Source organism: Colobus angolensis, unplaced genomic scaffold, assembly GCF_000951035.1.
Source record: "Colobus angolensis palliatus isolate OR3802 unplaced genomic scaffold, Cang.pa_1.0 Scaffold359, whole genome shotgun sequence".
In the NCBI taxonomy this organism is placed as follows: Eukaryota; Metazoa; Chordata; class Mammalia; order Primates; family Cercopithecidae; genus Colobus; species Colobus angolensis.
The window spans coordinates 1,774,571-1,792,468 of record NW_012116921.1 but is presented as its reverse complement, the minus strand read 5'-3'; the positions used below and the strand labels follow the sequence as shown (position 1 = coordinate 1,792,468).

General features: G+C 43.1%; 1 protein-coding gene and 1 pseudogene across 1 annotated transcript in view; one reads left to right on the top strand and one right to left on the bottom strand.

Moving 5' to 3' along the window:
• FAM73A (family with sequence similarity 73, member A) overlaps positions 1-11,580 on the bottom strand; it is a gene marked incomplete at its 5' end in the record, with an annotated part of 110,364 nt that extends 98,784 nt beyond the window's left edge. The window contains 2 exons of the mRNA XM_011953179.1: positions 7,884-7,997; positions 11,476-11,580. Coding sequence (XP_011808569.1) covers positions 7,884-7,997; positions 11,476-11,580 — 219 coding nt within the window. The remainder of the gene's footprint in view (positions 1-7,883; positions 7,998-11,475) is intronic.
• A 5,125-nt stretch (positions 11,581-16,705) lies between these two features.
• On the top strand, positions 16,706-17,703 carry LOC105519715 (annotated as a pseudogene).
• The last annotated feature ends 195 nt before the right edge of the window (positions 17,704-17,898 follow it).

The following is a 17,898-nucleotide window of genomic DNA, read 5'->3' as shown; positions in this document are numbered from 1 at the left end:
AGGGTTCACCAGGGATTAGGAATGGTGCCAGGGCCGGGCACAGTGGCTCACACCTGTAATCCCAGCACTTTGGGAGGTTGAGGCAGGTGGATGACTTGAGGTCAGGAGTTTGGGACCAGCCTGGCCAACATGGTGAAACCCTATCTCTACCAAAAATACAAAAGATTAGCCGGGAGTGGTGGCGGGCACCTGTAACTCAGCTACTCAAGAGGCTGAGGCAGGAGAATCGCTCTGGGAGGTGGAGGTTGCAAGTGAGCCAAGATTGTACCATTGCACTCCTGCCTGGGCAACAGGAGCAAAACTCTGTCTCAGAAAAAAAGGAATGGTGCCAGAAAAAAACAAAGGTGTGGGCTGGGCGCAGTGGCCCACACCTGTAATCCCAGCACTTTGGGAGGCCAAGGCAGGTGGATCACCAGGTCAGGAGATCAAGACCATCCTGGCTAACACGGTGAAACCCCATCTCTACTAAAAAAACAAAAAATTAGCCGGTGTGGTGGCAGGCGCCTGTAGTCCTGCTACTCAGGACACTGAGGCAGGAGAAAGATGTGAACCTGGGAGGCAGAGTTTGCAGTGAGCTGAGATCGTACCACTGCACTCCAGCCTGGGTGATAGAGCAAGACTCGGTCAAAAAAAAAAAAAAAAAAAAAGGTGTGAGTATGATCATAAAAAGGATGCAAGAGGTAAATATTTATGGTATAGAAGAGTTCTGGATCTTGACAGAGGCTGTGGTTACATAAATCTATGCATATGGTAAAATGGCATAGAATTATATATATACATTATCACTGTCAATTTCTTGATTGTGATATTGTACTAGAGTCATATAAAATGCAACCACTGGAGGAAATGGGATAAAAGGTACACTGGGCCTTGCTGTATAATTTTTGCAACTTCCTGTGAATCTATAATTATTTCAAAATAAAATTTTAAAAAATAGGCTGTACCAACCTAGTTTCTAATCCAGAATAATTCAAAGCAAAGAACTTTTGGGAGAGTTTTATAATTGGATTGTTTTCCTTCTCACAACTACTCAGTGTAATCTGAATTGACTCATGGTACCTAGTTTGGTGTCTTTATCATTTTACACTAAAGGGGTCCTTGAAGAAGTGGTTGATTCCAGGTATAGAGCAGGAAAAGTACAAGATGAGCCTGTGCCATTTTACACTAGATAGCAAGGATTACCAGGGTTTTATCAAGAACACTCAGGAACCAACTTGAATAGACTCTCACTGGCCAAATATGAGATCATTTGGGCATAAATAAGAATAAATACATGCAATGGTTTAAAACATCAAATACAATTAAATCCATGAGATCAAAATGATTTTTTAAAAACTTTCATTGGCCGGGCACGGTGGCTCACGCCTGTAATCCCAACACTTTGGGAAGCCAAGACGGGTGGATCACGAGGTCAGGAGATCGAGACCATCCTGGCTAACAGTGAAACCCCGTCTCTACTAAAATACAAAAAAAACTAGCCGGGCGTGGTGGCGGCGCCTGTAGTCCCAGCTACTCGGGAGGCTGAGGCAGGAGAATGGCGTAAACCCAGGAGGCAGAGCTTGCAGTGAGCCGAGATCGCGCCACTGCACTCCAGCCTGGGTGACAGAGCGAGACTCCGTCTCAAAAAAAAATTTTTTTAAATAAAAAATAAAAACTTTCATTGATGGGCTGTGAAGGATACTACAGAACCATCTTGTTATTTTAAAATCTGGTAAAAAAAGAGAGAGAGAGAAAAAGTCAAGCACAGTGGCTCACACCAGTTATCCTAGCACTTTGGGAGGCCAACGCGGGAGGATCACTTGAATCCAGGAGTTTGAGACCAGCCTGGGCAACATGGTAAAACCCTGTCTCTACAAAAAATTTAAAAATTTAGCTTGGTGACACACACCTGTAGTACGAGCTACTCGGGAGGCTAAGGTGGAAGGATCACCTGAGCCTGGGAGGTTTCAGCTGCAGTGAGTCATGACTGTACCACTGCATTTCAGCCCAGGCAACAAAGCAAGATCTTGTCTCAAAAACAAACAAACAAACAAACAAAAGCAACCCCTCCCCCCAATTCCATTTAGATTATTATCAAAAAGAATACAATACATAGGAATTAACCAAATATGTGAAAGACTTCTACGATTTAAAAATACATATATATATTACTGAAAGAAATTAAAGAAAACATGAACAAACAGAAACACATCACATGTTCATGGATTAGAAGACTTAACATTGTTAAGAGGTCAATACCACTAAAAGCAATCTACAGATTTAATGCAATCTCTATCAAAATCCCAATGATTTTTTGGCAGAAATAGAAAAACCCATCCTAAACGTCATATGGAATCTCAAGGGACTTAGAATAGCCGAAACAAACTTGAAAAAGAAGAACAAAGCTGGAGGACTCACACTTTCCAATTTCAAAACTTACTATAAAGCTACAGTAATCAAAACAGTATGGTACTGGCATCAAAGGCACAGAAATAAACCCTCACATATATCATCAAATGATTTTCAACAAGGGTGCAAGATCATTCAATAGGAAATGGAGTTTTTTCAACAAATGGTATGGGGAAAACTGCACCCTTACCTAATAACACATACAAAAATTAACTCAAAATGGACTGAAGACCTAAATATAAGTCCTAAAATCCTAAGAAGCTTCACAACATTGGATTTGGCAATGACCTCTTAAATATGACAACAAAGACACAGGCAACAAAAAAAGACAGACAAACTAGACTTGATGAAAATTTTAAAATTTTGCGCATCAAAAGACACTATCAACAGAATAAAAAAGTAATTCACAGGGCCAGGCATGGTGGCTCACACCTATAATCCCAGCACTTTGGGAGGCTGAGGCAGGCAGATCACTTAAGGTCAGGAGTTCAAGACTAGCCTAGCCAACATAGTGAAACCCCGTCTCTACTAAAAATACGAAAATTAGGCCAGGTGGCTCACACTTGTGTGGTGGCTCACGCTTGTAATCCCAGCACTTTGGGAGGCCGAGGCAAGAGGCTCACTTGAGGTCAGGAGTTCAAGACCAGCCTGGCCAACATGGTGAAACCCTGTCTCTACTAAAAATACAAAAATTAGCCAGGCGTGCTGGCATACGCCTGTAATCCCAGCTACTTGGGAAGCTGAGGCAGGAGAACTGCTTGAACCCAGCAGGCAGAGGTTGCAGTGAGCTGAGATCACGCCATTGCACTCTAGCCTGGGTGAAGAAGCGAGACTCTTTCTAAAAAAAATATATACACACAAAAATTACCCATGCGTGGTGGTGGCAGGCGCCTGTAATACCAGCTACTTGGGAGGCTGAGGCAGGAGAATTGCTTGAATCCAGGAAGCAGAGGTTGCAGTGAGCCGAGACTGTACCACTACACTGCAGTTTGGGTGACAGAGTGAGACTCCATCTCAAAGAAAAAAAAAAGTAATTCACAGAATTCGAGAAATATTTGGAAATCATATAACTAATAAGGAATTAATATCCCGATTATACAGAGAACTAAAACTTAACAAGAACAAAAATTTCAAAAATGGGCAAAGGGGCCAGGCACAAGTGGCTCACACCTGTAATCCCAGCACTTTGGGAAGTGGAGGCGGGTAGATCACCTGAGGTCAGGAGTTCCAGACCAGCCTGGCCAGCATGGCAAAACCCTGACTCTATTAAAAATACAAAAGTTAGCCAGGCATGGTGGTGGGCACCTGTAATCTCAGCTACTCTGGAGGCTGAGGCAGGGAGAATTGCTTGAACCCAGGAGGCGGAGGCTGCAATGAGCAGTGAGATTGCACCACTACATTCCAGCCTGTGCAACAGAGTGAGATTCTGTCTCAAAAAAAAAAAAAAAAATGGGCAAAGGACTAAAATACACATTTCTCCAAAGGATATATACAAATGGCCAATAAGCACATGAAAAGATGCTCAACATCATCAGGGAAATACAAACCAAAACCAGAAGGATATACTACCTTTGATATGGTTTGGCTGTGTCCCCACCCAAATCTCATCTTGAATTCCCATGTGTTGTAAGAGGGACCCAGTGGGAGGTAACTGAATCACGGGACAAGTCTTTCCCTTGCTGTTCTCATGACAGTGCAAAAGTCTCACAAGATCTGATGGTTTGATAAGGGGAAACCCATTTCATTTGGCTCTCACTCTCTCGAGGCTGCCATGTGAGACGTGCCTCTCACCTTCCACCATGACTGTGAGGCCTCCCCAGCCACATGGAACTGTAAGTCCAATAAACCTCTTTCTTTTGTAAATTGCCCAGTCTCAGGTATGTCTTTATTGGCAGCATGAAAATGGACTAATACAGTAAACTGGTACCAGTAGAGTGGGGTGCTGCTGAAAAGATAACCAAAAATGTGGAAGTGACTTTGGAACTGGATTAACAGGCAGAGGTTCAAACAGTTTGGAGGCCTCAGAAGAAGACAGGAAAATGTGGGAAAGTTTGGAACTTCCTAGAGTCTTGTTGAATGGCTTTGCCCAAAATGATTATAGTGATATGAATAATTAGGTGAGGCTGAGGTGGTCTCAGATGAAGATGAGGAACTCATTGGGAACTGGAGCAAAGGCGACTCTTACCATATTTTAGCACAGAGACTGGCGGTATTTTGCCCATGCCCTAGAGATTTGTGAAACTTTGAACTTGAGAGAGATGATTTAGGGTATCTAGCAGAAGAAATTTCTAAGCAACAAAGCATTCAAGAGGTGACTTGGGTGCCGTTAAAGGCATTCAGTTTTATAAGGGACGCAGAGCACAAAAGTTTGGAAAATTTGCAGCCTGACAATGCAATAGAAAAGAAAATTCCATTTTCTGAGAAACTCAAGCAGGTCACAGAAATTTGCATAAGTAACAAGAAGTCAAATGTTAATCCCCAAGATAATGGGGAAAATGTCTCCAGGGCATGCCAGAGGTCTTCACAGCAGCCCCTCTCATCACCAGCTAGGAGGCCTAGGAGGAAAAAGTGGTTTCAGGGTCAAGGCCCAGTGTCCCTGTGCTGTGTGTAGCCTAGGGACTTGGTGCCCTGCATCCCAGCCACTCTAGCCATGGTTGAAAGGGGCCAACATAGAGCTTGGGCTGTGGCTTCAGAGGGTGCAAGCTGCAAGCCTTAACTGCTTCCACATGGTTTTGAGGCTGCCAGTGCACAGAAATCAAGAATTGGAGTTTGGGAACCTCCACCTAGATTTCAGAAGACGTATGGAAACGCCCAGGCAGAAGTTTGCTGCAGGGGTGGGCCCTCATGGAGAACCTCTGCTAGGGCAGTACAGAAGGGAAACATGGGGTCGGAACCCCCACACAGAGTCCCTACTGGGGTACTGCCTAGTGGAGCTGTGAGAAGAGGGCCACCATCCTCCAGACCCCAGAATGACAGATCCACCAACAGCTTGCACCGTGCACCTGGAAAAGCCACAGACATTCGATGTCAGCCCATGAAAGCAGCCGGGAGGGAGGCTGTACCCTGCAAAGCCACAAGGGCAGAGCTGCCCACGACCATGGGAACCCACCTCTTGCATCAGCATGACCTGAATGTGAGACATGGAGTCAAAAGAGATCATTTTGGAGCTTTAATATTTGACTGTCCTGGCCGGGCGTGGTAGCTCATGCCTGTAATCCCAGCACTTTGGGAGGCTGAGGTGGGTGGATCACCTGAGGTCGGGAGTTCGAGACCAGACTGACCAATATGGAGAAACCCCATCTCTACTAAAAATACAAAACCAGCCAGGCATGGTGGCACATGCCTGTAATCCCAGCTACTCAGGAGGCTGAGGAAGGAGAATCGCTTGAACCTGTGAGGTGGAGGTTGCAGTGAGCCAAGATCATGTCATTGCACTCCAGCCTGGGCAACAAGAGCCAAACTCCATCTCAAATACACATATATGTATTTGACTGCCCTGCTGGATTTCAAACTTGCATGGGGCCTGTGGTTCCTTTGTTTTGGCCAATTTCTCCCATTCAGAATGGCCATATTTACCCAATGCCCATACCCCCAAATTAGGAAGTAACTAATCTGCTTTTGATTTTACAGGCTCATAGGTGGAAGGGACTTGCCTTGTCTCAGATGAGACTTTGGACTGTGGATTTTTGAGTTAATGCTGAAATGAGTCAAGACTTTGAGGGGCTGTTGGGAAGGGATGATCACTTCTGAAATGTGAGGACATGAGATTTGGGAGGGGCCAGGAGCAGAATGATACAGTTTGGTTGCGTCCCCACCCAAATCTCATCTTGAATTCCCACGTGTTGTGGGAGGGACCCAGTGGGAGGTAATTGAATCATGGGGACAAGTCCTTCCCTCGCTGTTCTCATGATAATGAGTAAGGGTCACAATATCTGACAGTTTTAAAAATGGGAGTTTTTAATAAATAAAAGAAAAAAAAATAGGAGTTTTTCTGCACAAGCTCTTGTTTGCTGCCATGTGAGATGTGACTTTCACCTTCCACCATGATTGTGGGACCTCTCCAGCCATGTGGAACTGTGAGTTCAATAAACCTCTTTCTTTTGTAAATTGTCTCAGGTATGTCTTTATTAGCAGCATGAAAATGGACTAATATAACCTCATACCCATTAGGATGGCTACTATCAATGAAACAGAAAATAACAAGCATTGATGAGGATGTGGAAAAACTGTGCACTACTGGTAGAAACGTAAAGTGGTACAGCCACTGTGAAAAACAGTATGGCAGTTCCTCAAAAAATTAAAAATAGGGCTGGGCGAGCCAGCTCACACCTATAATCCCAGTACTTTAAGAGGTCAAAGTGGGAGGATGATTTGAGGCCAGGAGTTCAAGACCAGCCTGGTCAACATGCTGAACTCTGTCTCTTCAAAAAATTAAAAAATTGGTGGAGAGATGGTGGCACATGCCTGAAGTCACAGCTACTTGAGAGGCTGAGGTGGAAGGGCTGCTTGACCCCAGGAGTTTTGAGACTGCAGTGAGCTATGATCTTGCCACTGTACTCCAAAGCAAGACCCTGCCTCAAAAAAAAAAAAAGAAAAAAAATGTAATTAAAAGTAGAATTAATTACTGTATGATCCAGCAATTTCACTTCACTCAAAAGAATTAAAAGCAGGATCTCAAAGAGATATCTGTATATCCATCTTTATAGCAGCATTATTCACAATAGCAAAAACATGGAAGCAATCCAATGTCCATCAACAAACACACACATAAGCAAAATGTGGTATATCCACACAATGAAACATTATTCTACCTTAAAAAGAAAGGAAATGCTGACATATGCTGCAACATGGATGAACCTTGAGGACGTTATGCTAAGTAAAATAAGCTAGTCACAAGAAGATTCTGTAGGATTCTACTTGTGAGTTACCCAGTCAAATTCATACAGATAGAAAATAGAATGGTGGTGGGGAATGACGGGAAGGAGGTATAGTAAGATGCTGATAAACAGTTGTAGAGTCTGAGTTTGCAAGATGAAAAGAATTCTGGATATTGTTTGTACAACAATGTGAATGTACTTAAGGCTAATGAACTACATACTTAAAAATGATCAAAATGGTCAATTTTATGTTATTTGTACCTTACCACAATAAAATTAAAAGAATTGTTAATAGTGAGAACAAGCCTACTGGAATAACATAATTCACTGAAAGTAATAATAGTGGACTATGTAAGTTTGTTTAAGACAGAAAAAAATTTTTAAGTAACGTAACCCCTTTTTAAGAGTTACGATAACCAAAAAAAAAAAAAAAACCATGAAATAACCAAATAGGTTTTAATAAATTTATACTGTAAATTCATACTGTAAAATAATTACTGTAATAAATATTTTGACTGTACTATATAGAAACCTCAAATAAAACTGAAATAATATAAACAAAATATGCTCTGAGCAATAAGCTTAATATTCAACTTCATGTTTGCTTCTTTTATTTACCTGGGAGAGAGAATAGTACCAAGTCAGAGGAAGATCAAACACTCTTAGGGCGGCTGTCTTCAAGGAAAACTGTGATTCACTTACTGTTTCTTCTGACATGGCTCCTCTTCTAATCTTCATTAAATGAAACATAAAAACATATTAGCCACAAAGATTTCTGGTTACTTTACCAATGAAAGGTACAAACTGAAATTTTAATTCTATCAGCTTATTTTTGCAGTCAATTATTGATGACATTACACTTGAGGTAAAATTATATTTATTAATCACCAAACGCATAAAAGAAAAAATAAGCTACCCTTCCTGTAGGAGATAGTGTAAAAAATAATAATAAGTTAAAAAATAAAAAAGCTAGATTTAAACTTTGAGTCCAGGTAGCAAATTTTCCTTAGCAAACTGCAAGTTCTAGATTCTCTCTTTTCTGGTTACATAAAAATTTAACATATTTTAGAGAGTAACTGAAAATATACTGCTTCCCATTCATTTGGTTTCCTTCCTATAACTGCGGGGGTGAGAGTGGGTGGCAGGCAGGTTGCTGAATGGAATCCGTAACAGAATCCTGGGGTTCTGTGAACCTCCGAGTTCACTGACTGAACATCAGAACTCACGCATTTATTCTCCTATTGTCTCATTTTAAAGATCTTCAGAGAAATGCCACATGCATGCTATATGATTTTGGTATAGTTTTAGTGCATATTATTCCTCTTGAACAAAAAAAGAAAAGTCAGATGAGTACAGAGAAGCAGTTGTTGCACAAAGATAAGTCATTAATGCAGTGGTTCAGGGTCTGGGTTTCAGAGCCAGAAATAATTTTATTATCACTGTACCCAGTTGAACACACACTAAACAAATTTACACGGTATTGATATATAAACCAGTTTACAAGTTTATCTATTTATAATAAAGAAATACACTATCTAGTGACCAGAATACTTACATATTCTATCAAAACATATCATCCCTGAAATAAAAGACTATAGGAAGCTGAACTAATAAGTCAAAAATGTTGCCTGATGAGTGCAAAAATCAAGAGTCCTGAGGAATATTCCATTCAGGCCAAGAAAACACCTACGCACTATCTCCAATGCACAAGAGAATGCACTTCTCTAATAACCACAATGTTGATGTCTACCAAATTCATTATTTATTTTATTTGGGTAGTGTTGTATACTACATAACAGAATATAAAAATTACCAACAATCTCTCCATAAAAGTTTATTTGCGGGGGAGCACAGTGAGTGGCTCATGCCTGAGCTACTTTGGGAGTGATTTGGGAGGCCAAGGTGGGTGGATCGCTTGAGCTCATGAGCCCAGGAGTTCAAGACCAGCCTGGGAAACATGGTGAAACCCTGTCTACACAAAAAAAAAAAAAAAAAATTACTTGCTATACTTTTTTTAGGCCCTTCATTTCTGCATATATCTCTATGTTCTCTTTTTCTATACTCCAATAGACTATCCCCTTCCGTTAATACCCACCTGTTTTCAGACAAGGGTCAAAACCACTGATTAAGTAGTGGCTTCCTTTAAAATCAAACACAGCGATACCTCTTAGGGTGGGTTACTACTACTGATGCGTCCCTTAATCCTTACTAGAGATACAGCAGTATAAATTTAATTCCCCCACCAGTGTTCTAAGTACAACTTTTACTCAGTATAGTTTAATTGACATACATTTATTTCAGTCAACACCTTGTGATAGAGACATATGATTAAAAAGTACAGAGGAAACCACGAACAGCTAAGAAAGTGAAAAATGGTCCTCTGGAGAATAAAACAAGGGTATAGAGAAGCCGGGCAAAGAATGACTGCTTTTCCTTATAAGTCTGTCTGTAATACTTGATTTTTAAAAACCTGCCTACATGTATCACTTTTTTAATATTACTACAGTAAAAAGGAAGTGGGGGGAAGCTCATTTATTCTTCCCCTCCCTAAATATTAATACATTTTATTTTGAGAAACATTTTTACTAGAGTCTGGATCATTAAGCAATCTATGCTACTGCATTAAAAAAAAATATTGAGTAATTCACCCAAAGTAATTTTCCCCATAATAGAGCATTCCAAATTTTTAAGCAGAATAGAAAGAAAATAAAGCAAACACTTTAATTGGTTGCAGAGATATTCTTAAAAGATTATGACAAACCTAGACCGGGCGTAGTGGCTCACGCCTGTAATCCCAGCATTTCCGGAGGCCGAGGCGCATCAGTTGAGGTCAAGGAGTTCGAGATCAGCCTGGCCAATATATTGAAACCCCGTCTCAACCACAAATACAAAAAAATTAGCCAGGCATGGTGCCGCGCCTGTAATCCCAGCTACTCGGTAGGCTGAGGTAGGAGAATTGCTAGAACCCTGAGGGCGGAGGTTGCAATGAGCAGAGATTGCACCATTGCACTCCAGCCTGGGTGACAGAGCAAGACAGCGTCTCAAAAAAAAAAAAAAAAAAAGATTACAACAAACCTCTATTTTTGCATTGTAACTACCTCATTCTTTTTCATTTAAAATTACTGAGGAAGTTGATTCCAAACCTAATCATTATTCATTGAAAAACTAAAAAAAAACTAGTCATTTCAGTTGCTTCCGGAAGTATAATAAAAATAAACATGAAGGTAGTTTCATGATTATTCAAATTTATAGAAGGAATCTATAAAACATAACCAAAAATATTGTCCTGTGTGATATTACTTGTTCCTCTACATTCCAACTACTGAGTAATTAAAAACAAGTGTCATAAACAATTTGTTTCTTACACATCTTAAAATTCTATCCTACAACTTTGACTTTATAATACAACAGGAAGGAAAGTCTGAAATACCAGAAAGAAAACTGACGTGAAGCACAAATCTATATAACCTAACTCTGAGAAGACACTTTGAACAGAGAAAAATGTTTAGCTGCAATAACAACAATAAAACAACAATAATAAAAGTCTCAAAGTCCTGTGCAAAAACAAGCTGAGTCTTTCCTCCGGAAAAGAGATATTTAACAACTTTACAGAAGGAACAGACACCACAATACTCCCGTCTAAATTTTTCTCTGAAAGCACCTGTAAAGCAGCATAATCTTTCACAACCAAAAGCCACTCCCTGCTCAAAACCACCCGCTTCCAAGCCGAACCTGAGACCTCACCAACTGCCCCATCGCCAGCGCGCTCTCTCCCGACCCCAAAGCAGCCCTTCGCGGAGCTCTTCTCTGCTGTCTTCCTTTTTCTTTACCAAGAGGACCAGAAAAGGGGATACCTCCAGCTCGGCCGTCCGGACCCTTCCTCGGGCTCAGACCGATGGCGAGCCATCCCAATTCCGCGCTTCCTTTGCAGGCCTCCCTCTGGCGTGAGGACCCTCCTGCTTTCTTATGCAAGTACTAACCAGGCCCGACCCTGCTTAGCTTCTGAGATGAGACGAGGTCGGGGGTGTTCAGGGTGGCACGGCCGTAGACCCTCTGGTTTTCCGCCGCTCCACCTGGCACTCAGAGAGCTAACGCCGGCGATGGAGTCCGCGCCACCCGTGCCCCGAGGCCTCTGCCCCAACTGCATGGCCGCCAACTCTCCCCTTCCTCCCACCCGCCTGTCCACCCCACCCCGCCCCTGGCCCCGTACCTGGAGCTCCAGGCCAGGTACAACCGGCCTGCCCACGCCTGCTTCCCAGCTGCAGCCTGGGGCTGAGCAGCAGCCAGACGGAGGCAAAGCGGAGTCCTTCCGGGGTCACGAGTGGGAAGGTGGAGAGAAAGTGGAGGGGGCCTTCTGGGCTTTCTGCGTGAGGGGCTACGTGTGAAGCAGCTCCCGCCATTTTTGTTTAGGGTAGAGGCTCCTGCCTCGTCAGAAGGATGTAAAAACTAGATTTGAAGAATCGCATCCTTTTACAAACCGGTCAAAAACTAGTATTGTAGTTTGTAACCTGTCGGGGGATTTAAAACAGTTGTCAGTCTGGTGAAAACTATGGAGCCTTTCCCCTGGAAAAAAAAAATTCGTATGCACATGCTCGTTACATTAAAGGAAAAAAAAAATTACACAATTTCAAAACCCTGAAAACAATCCATGGATCTAAGATTAAGAACTTCTGCCACAGGCCCTCAGCCCTCAAATGAATGAGTGTTAAGAGGCATTCTAATCCTGTATAGAAGATGCATTTATTTTTGATTTCATGTCCTCTTTACCTTTTTTCTCTGTTTCCCACTGAATTAGGCAACCGAAGAATATTGAATGTAGCAATTTATTGGCAGAGTAGTCACCGCTCTCAGGTTCTAATACATAGTAAACTAATAGGGGGCCGGGTTAGGAAAAAGTAACAACAACAAAACCCAAGGTACTGTTTCTACGTTCGATCTTCAGTCAAAACATTCCATCAGAACTGCAGATTTAGGCGGGGCTCGGTGACTCAAGCCTGTAAACCCAGCACTTTGGGAGGCCGAGGCGGGTGGATCATGAGGTCAGGAGATCGAGACCATTCTGGCTAACATGGTGAAACCCCCTCTCTACTAAAAATACAAAAACAAAATTAGCCAGGCGTGGTGGCGGGCGCCTGTAGTCCCAGCTACTCGGGAGGCTGAGGCGGGAGAATGGCGTGAACCCGGGAGGTGGAGCTTGCAGTGAGCCGATATCGCGCCACTGCACTCCAGCCCGGGGACGGAACGAGACTCTGTCTCAAAAAATAAAATTGAAGGCCGGGCGCAGTGGGTCACGCCTGTAATCCCAGCACTTTGGGAGGCTGAGGCGGGCGGATCACGAGGTCAGGAGATCGAGACCAGCCTGGCCAACATGGGGAAACCCCATCTCTACTAAAAGTACAAAAATTAGCCAGGCGCCCACCTGTAATCCCAGCTACTCAGGAGGCTGAGGCAGGAAAATCGCTTGAACCCGGAGGCAGAGGTTGCATGAGCCCAGAGAATGCTACTGCATTCCAGCTTGGGTGACTAGAGCAAGACTCTGTCTCAAAACAAAGCAAAAAACAAACAAACAAACAAAAAAAACCCTGCAGATTTAAGAATTCTAGTTACTGAGATTTTGGGGGTAAAAAGCCAAAATAATTCTGTTTTCAAAATTCCCATTTAATCAAATGGAAAATAGAATAGTAGTACCAACTTATTATATTATTAGATTAATAATAACTATCCACAGACTGGGTTTTATGTGAAAATATTTTGCACTTATAAGGTAAATGGAGCTCTTGAGATTTGAAAAACCTGAAATTTGTAAGGCTATTTTCATTTATTTTCCCAATTTCCTCCTCTTTCCCATTTCCCACAACTTCCAAACATTCAGCCTAATGGGAAGAGCAGTACTGATGATGACTACCACTCAACACAATTTTCCTGAGACCACATTATCTCCTTAATTCCACGATAAACATTATGAGAGAAATATTATTACACGGTGGGTACAGATTTTATTCTTTAGCATGAGAATAAGATATGTAACATTTAGGCCAAGTGAGGTGGCTCGCATCTGTAATCCCAACAATTTCAGGGGCCGATGAGGGAGGATCCCTTGAGGTAAGAAGTTCGAGATTAGCCTGGGCAATACCAAGACCCCCATTTCTACAAAATAATACTAAAATAAAATATACAAAACAGAAAGAAATATCACATTTAATTTATGTTTATAAACCAAATGCAATTTGCTCTAAGCCTCCCTTCTTCTGGTTTGGCGGAGTACTGCACTCAATCTTAGCTATTATTGGATACATTAGTTAACATATTAGCTACAAGTAAAAGAAAACCAAACAAGTAGTGATTTAAACCAGAAGGACAGGGGACTCAATGTCTTCTGATATCGGGGACAAGGAAAAAAATTGGAGCCTAGATTAATTCTGAAGGCCCGTACGTCCCCCAGATAACCAAGCCATCACGTAATGCTCAGTGAACCAGAGAATGGAGTTTATGGAGTATGACCAGTTATTTCTTCTGTACGAGTACTGCAATACATGCTACAGCAACCATTAATGAATTTAGGGGATCCTATCTGCATAATATCAAAACTAAACTGTGAAGTTAAACTGCCTGAGTTTGAATCCTTTCTAGACCACTTACTAGAGGCATTGTTAAAGGAAAAGAAACACAAAGCTATTTTTCTGTACTTTTGACACTTCTGACACCAAATGTGCGGAGGCTTTTCCCCACCAAACAAGTCTACAATTACGTCTTATTATAAACTCCACTCCTTAATTTAGTATCTACCAACTGGGTGTTGTACAGTTAAATTCAATTCAATACTATGCACCAAACCCTTAAGGGCTCAGTCCTACAAGACTGCCCCCACTTCAGATGCCAATTGCAAATCCCAGTTTGTCACTTGTACTTCTGACCAACCAGCTATAAATCAGGGATTCCCACAACCTTCTCCTCCCATCCCAAACCAGTTTATTGATTTATAACAGAAGATATTACAAAGGACACAGATGAACAACCAGATGAAGAGGTACATAAAACAAGATCTGGAAGGATCCTGAGTGCAGGAACTTCTGTCCACATGGAATCCCATTTTGGGATATGGATGTGTTCACCAACTCAGAAGCTCTTACAACCCCATACTTCAGGGATTTCTATGGAGGCTTCATAATGTTGTTACCAGGAAGGGGTCCCAATCCGGACCCCAAGAGAGGGTGCTTGGATTTCATGCAAGAAATAATTCAGAGCAAGTCCACAGTCCAAAGCAAAAGTAAATTTAAGACAGTAAAGCGGTGAATGTATACCTACTGTATAGACTGAGTAGGGCGTTCCCGAAAGGAAGAAGAGGAACGCATCCACTCTAGGTACAATATTCATTTATCGAGGATTAAAAACAGATCATGGGGAGATGTGCTCTGCTACAACGGTTTGTGATAAAGGATTACTTTTCTTAATTATTATATTTTGCAAAAATTAATATTATTATCTTTAAAGCAAAATTAGGAATGCTTTTGCTCTCAAGGTATCAGGGACATCAGGACACTCCCAAGTCTGGATCTGTTTAGTAAACATTATCAATCTGTTCCCTTAACTGTAAATGTTTAGAAGCTGGAAATGCCTAACTTTCTGGAAATGTAGCCCAGCAAGTCCCAACCTCATTTTCCTAGCCCTCACTCAAAATGGAGTCACTCTGGTTCGAACCCTCTGACAATGTAGCCACAATTGATTATTAACTCAATCTTCAACTCCTCTCTCCTCCAAAGAGGATGGGCTGGGTATGGGGCCAAAATTTTTAAGCTTCTAATCATAGCTTGAATTTGCTGGTGACCAGCCTCTATCCTAAAGCTATCCAGGAGCCCAACAAGAATATCGGAAAAAAAGATACTCCTATCAACCAGGAAATTCCACGAGATTTAGGAGCTCTGTACCAGGAACTGGCGACAGAGACCAAATACATACTCTTTCTTTCTTTCTCCTTCCTTCCTTCCTTCCTTCCTCCCTTCCTTCCTTCCTCCCTTTCCTTCCTTCCTTCCTTCCTTCCTCCCTTCCTTCCTTCCTTCCTTCCTCCCTTCCTTCCTTCCTTCCTCCCTTCCTTCCTTCCTTCCTTCCTTTCTTTCTCTCTTTCGTTTGCTTGTTTTTTGTTTTGTTTTGTTTTGTTTTGATACAAGATCTCACTCTATTGCCCAGGCTGCACTGCAGTGGTGCGATCATAGCTCACTGCAGCCTAGAACACCTGGGCTCAAGTGATCTTCCCGCTTCAGTCTTCTGAGAAGCAGGGACTACAGGCACTTGCCACCATGCCCAGTTAATTTTTTAAATTTTAGTAGAAACAATGTCTCCCTATGTTGCCGGGGCCTGGTCTCAAACTTCTGGGCTCAAGGGATCCTCCCACCTCAGCCTCCCAAAATGGTGGGATTATAGGTGTGAGACACCGTGCCTGGCCCAAATGTATATTTTTTATGTCACAGTGGTCTTAGGCAAGGTACTTACCCTTTTCATGTCTCAATTTCCTCCTGATGTGTTAGAAAGACAAATATAGGCCTGGCACTGTGGCTCACACCTGGAGGCTGAGATGGGCAGATCATTTGAGGTTAGGAGCTCAAGACCAGTCTGGTCAACATGGTGAAACCCCATCTCTACTAAAAATACAAAATTAGCCAAATGCTGTGGTGCGTGCCTGTAATCCCAGCTACTTGGGAGGCTAAGGTAGGAGAATTGCTTGAATCCAGGAGGCAGAAGTTGCAGTGAACCGAGATCACACCGCTGCACTCCAGCCTAGGTGACAGAGCAAGACTCTGTCTCAAAAAATAAAAAGAAAAAGAAAGACAAATATAGTAATGCTTATAAAGAACTAAGAATCTTATGGAAATTTTTTTTTTTTTTTTTTTGGAGACGGAGCCTTGTTCTGTCACCCAGGGTGGAGTGCAGTGGTGCAATCTTGGCTCACTGCAACCTCTGCCTCCCAGGTTCAGTTCAAGCAATTCTCCTGCCTCAGCCTCCCGAGTAGCTGGGACTACAGGCACACATCGCCATGCCCAGCTAATTTTTTGTATTTTAGTAGAGACGGGGTTTCACTGTGTTGCCCAGGCTGTTCTTGAACTCCTGAACTCAGGCAATCCGCCTGCCTCGGCCTCCCAGAGTGCTAGGATTACAGGTGTGAGCCACCACACCCGGCTCTTAAGGAAATTTTTAACTTCAGTACTTGGACCTCCATAGGACCCAAAGAGGCAACTTTATTTCAATATAGTTGGTTTGCTTTGTAATCCCATGTATTTGTTTGTTTTATGCACATAGAAGCATTACTTTGAAAAGGGGGTCCCAGATTCTACCAGAAAGCCAAGAGGTCCATAAAAAAAAAAAAAAGGTTAAGAACGTCGAACAAACCGCCAAGACCACGTCCACCCCACGAGCACAGAGCTCCACTGCCCGTCCACATCTGTGTGATGGTGCGCATGGGTCAGAAGGACTCCTATGAGGGTGACGAGGTCCAGAGCAAGAGAGTTATCCTGACCCCGAAGTATCTCATCGAACACAGCATCGTCACCAACTGAGATGACATGGAGAAGATCTGGCACCACAACTTCTACAACGAGCTGTGTGTGGCTCCAAGGAGCACCTATAGTGCTGACCGAGGTCCCCCTGAACTCCAAGGCCAATCACGAGACGATGACCCAGATCATGTTTGAGACCTTCAACACCCCAGCCATATACATGGCCATCCAGGCCGTGCTGTCCCTGTATGCCTCTGGCCACATCGTGATGGACTCCAATGAGGGAGTCACCCACACTGTGCCCATCTACGAGGGGTAGGCCCTCCTCCAGGCCACTCTGTTTCTGGACCTGGCCAACCAGGACCTGACTGATTACCTCATGAAAACCCTCATGGAGCACCACTACAAGTTCGCCACCACTGCCGAGTGGGAAATCGTGCGTGGCATCAAAGAGAAGCTGTTCTATGTCACCCTGGACTTGGATCAGGAGATGGCCAGAGCGGCCTCCAGCTCCTTCCTGGAGAAGAGCTACAAGCTGCCCAACAGCCAAGTCATCACCATTGGCAAGGAGCAGTTCCACTGCCCTAAGGTGCTCTTCCAGTCTTCCTTCCTGGGCATGGAATCCTGTGGCATCCACAAAACTACCTTCAACTTCATCATGAAGTGTGATGTGGACATCCTCAAAGACCTCTACAGCAACACAGTGCTGTCTGGTGGCACCACCATGTACCCTGGCATCCCTGACAGGATGCAGAAGGAGATCACCACCCTGTTGCCCAGCACGATGGAGATCAAGATCATTGCTCCTCCCGAGTGCAAATTACTCCATGTAGAGGAGCGGCTCCATCTTGGCCTCACTGCCCACTTTCCAGCAGATGTGGATCAGCAAGCAGGAATACAATTTGTCCAGCCCCTCCGGCCCCTCCATTGTCCACCACAAATGCTTCTAGGCGGAATTTTACTTAGTTGCGTTACACCCTTTCTTGACAAAACCTAACTTGCACAGAAAACAAGAAGAGATTGGCATGGCTTTGTTTTATGGGGGGCGGGGGGTGGCTTGATTCAGGATTTCAAAACTGGAACAGTGAAGGTGAGAGCAGTTGGTTGGAGCGAGCATCCCCCAAAGTTTTACAATGTGGCTGCGG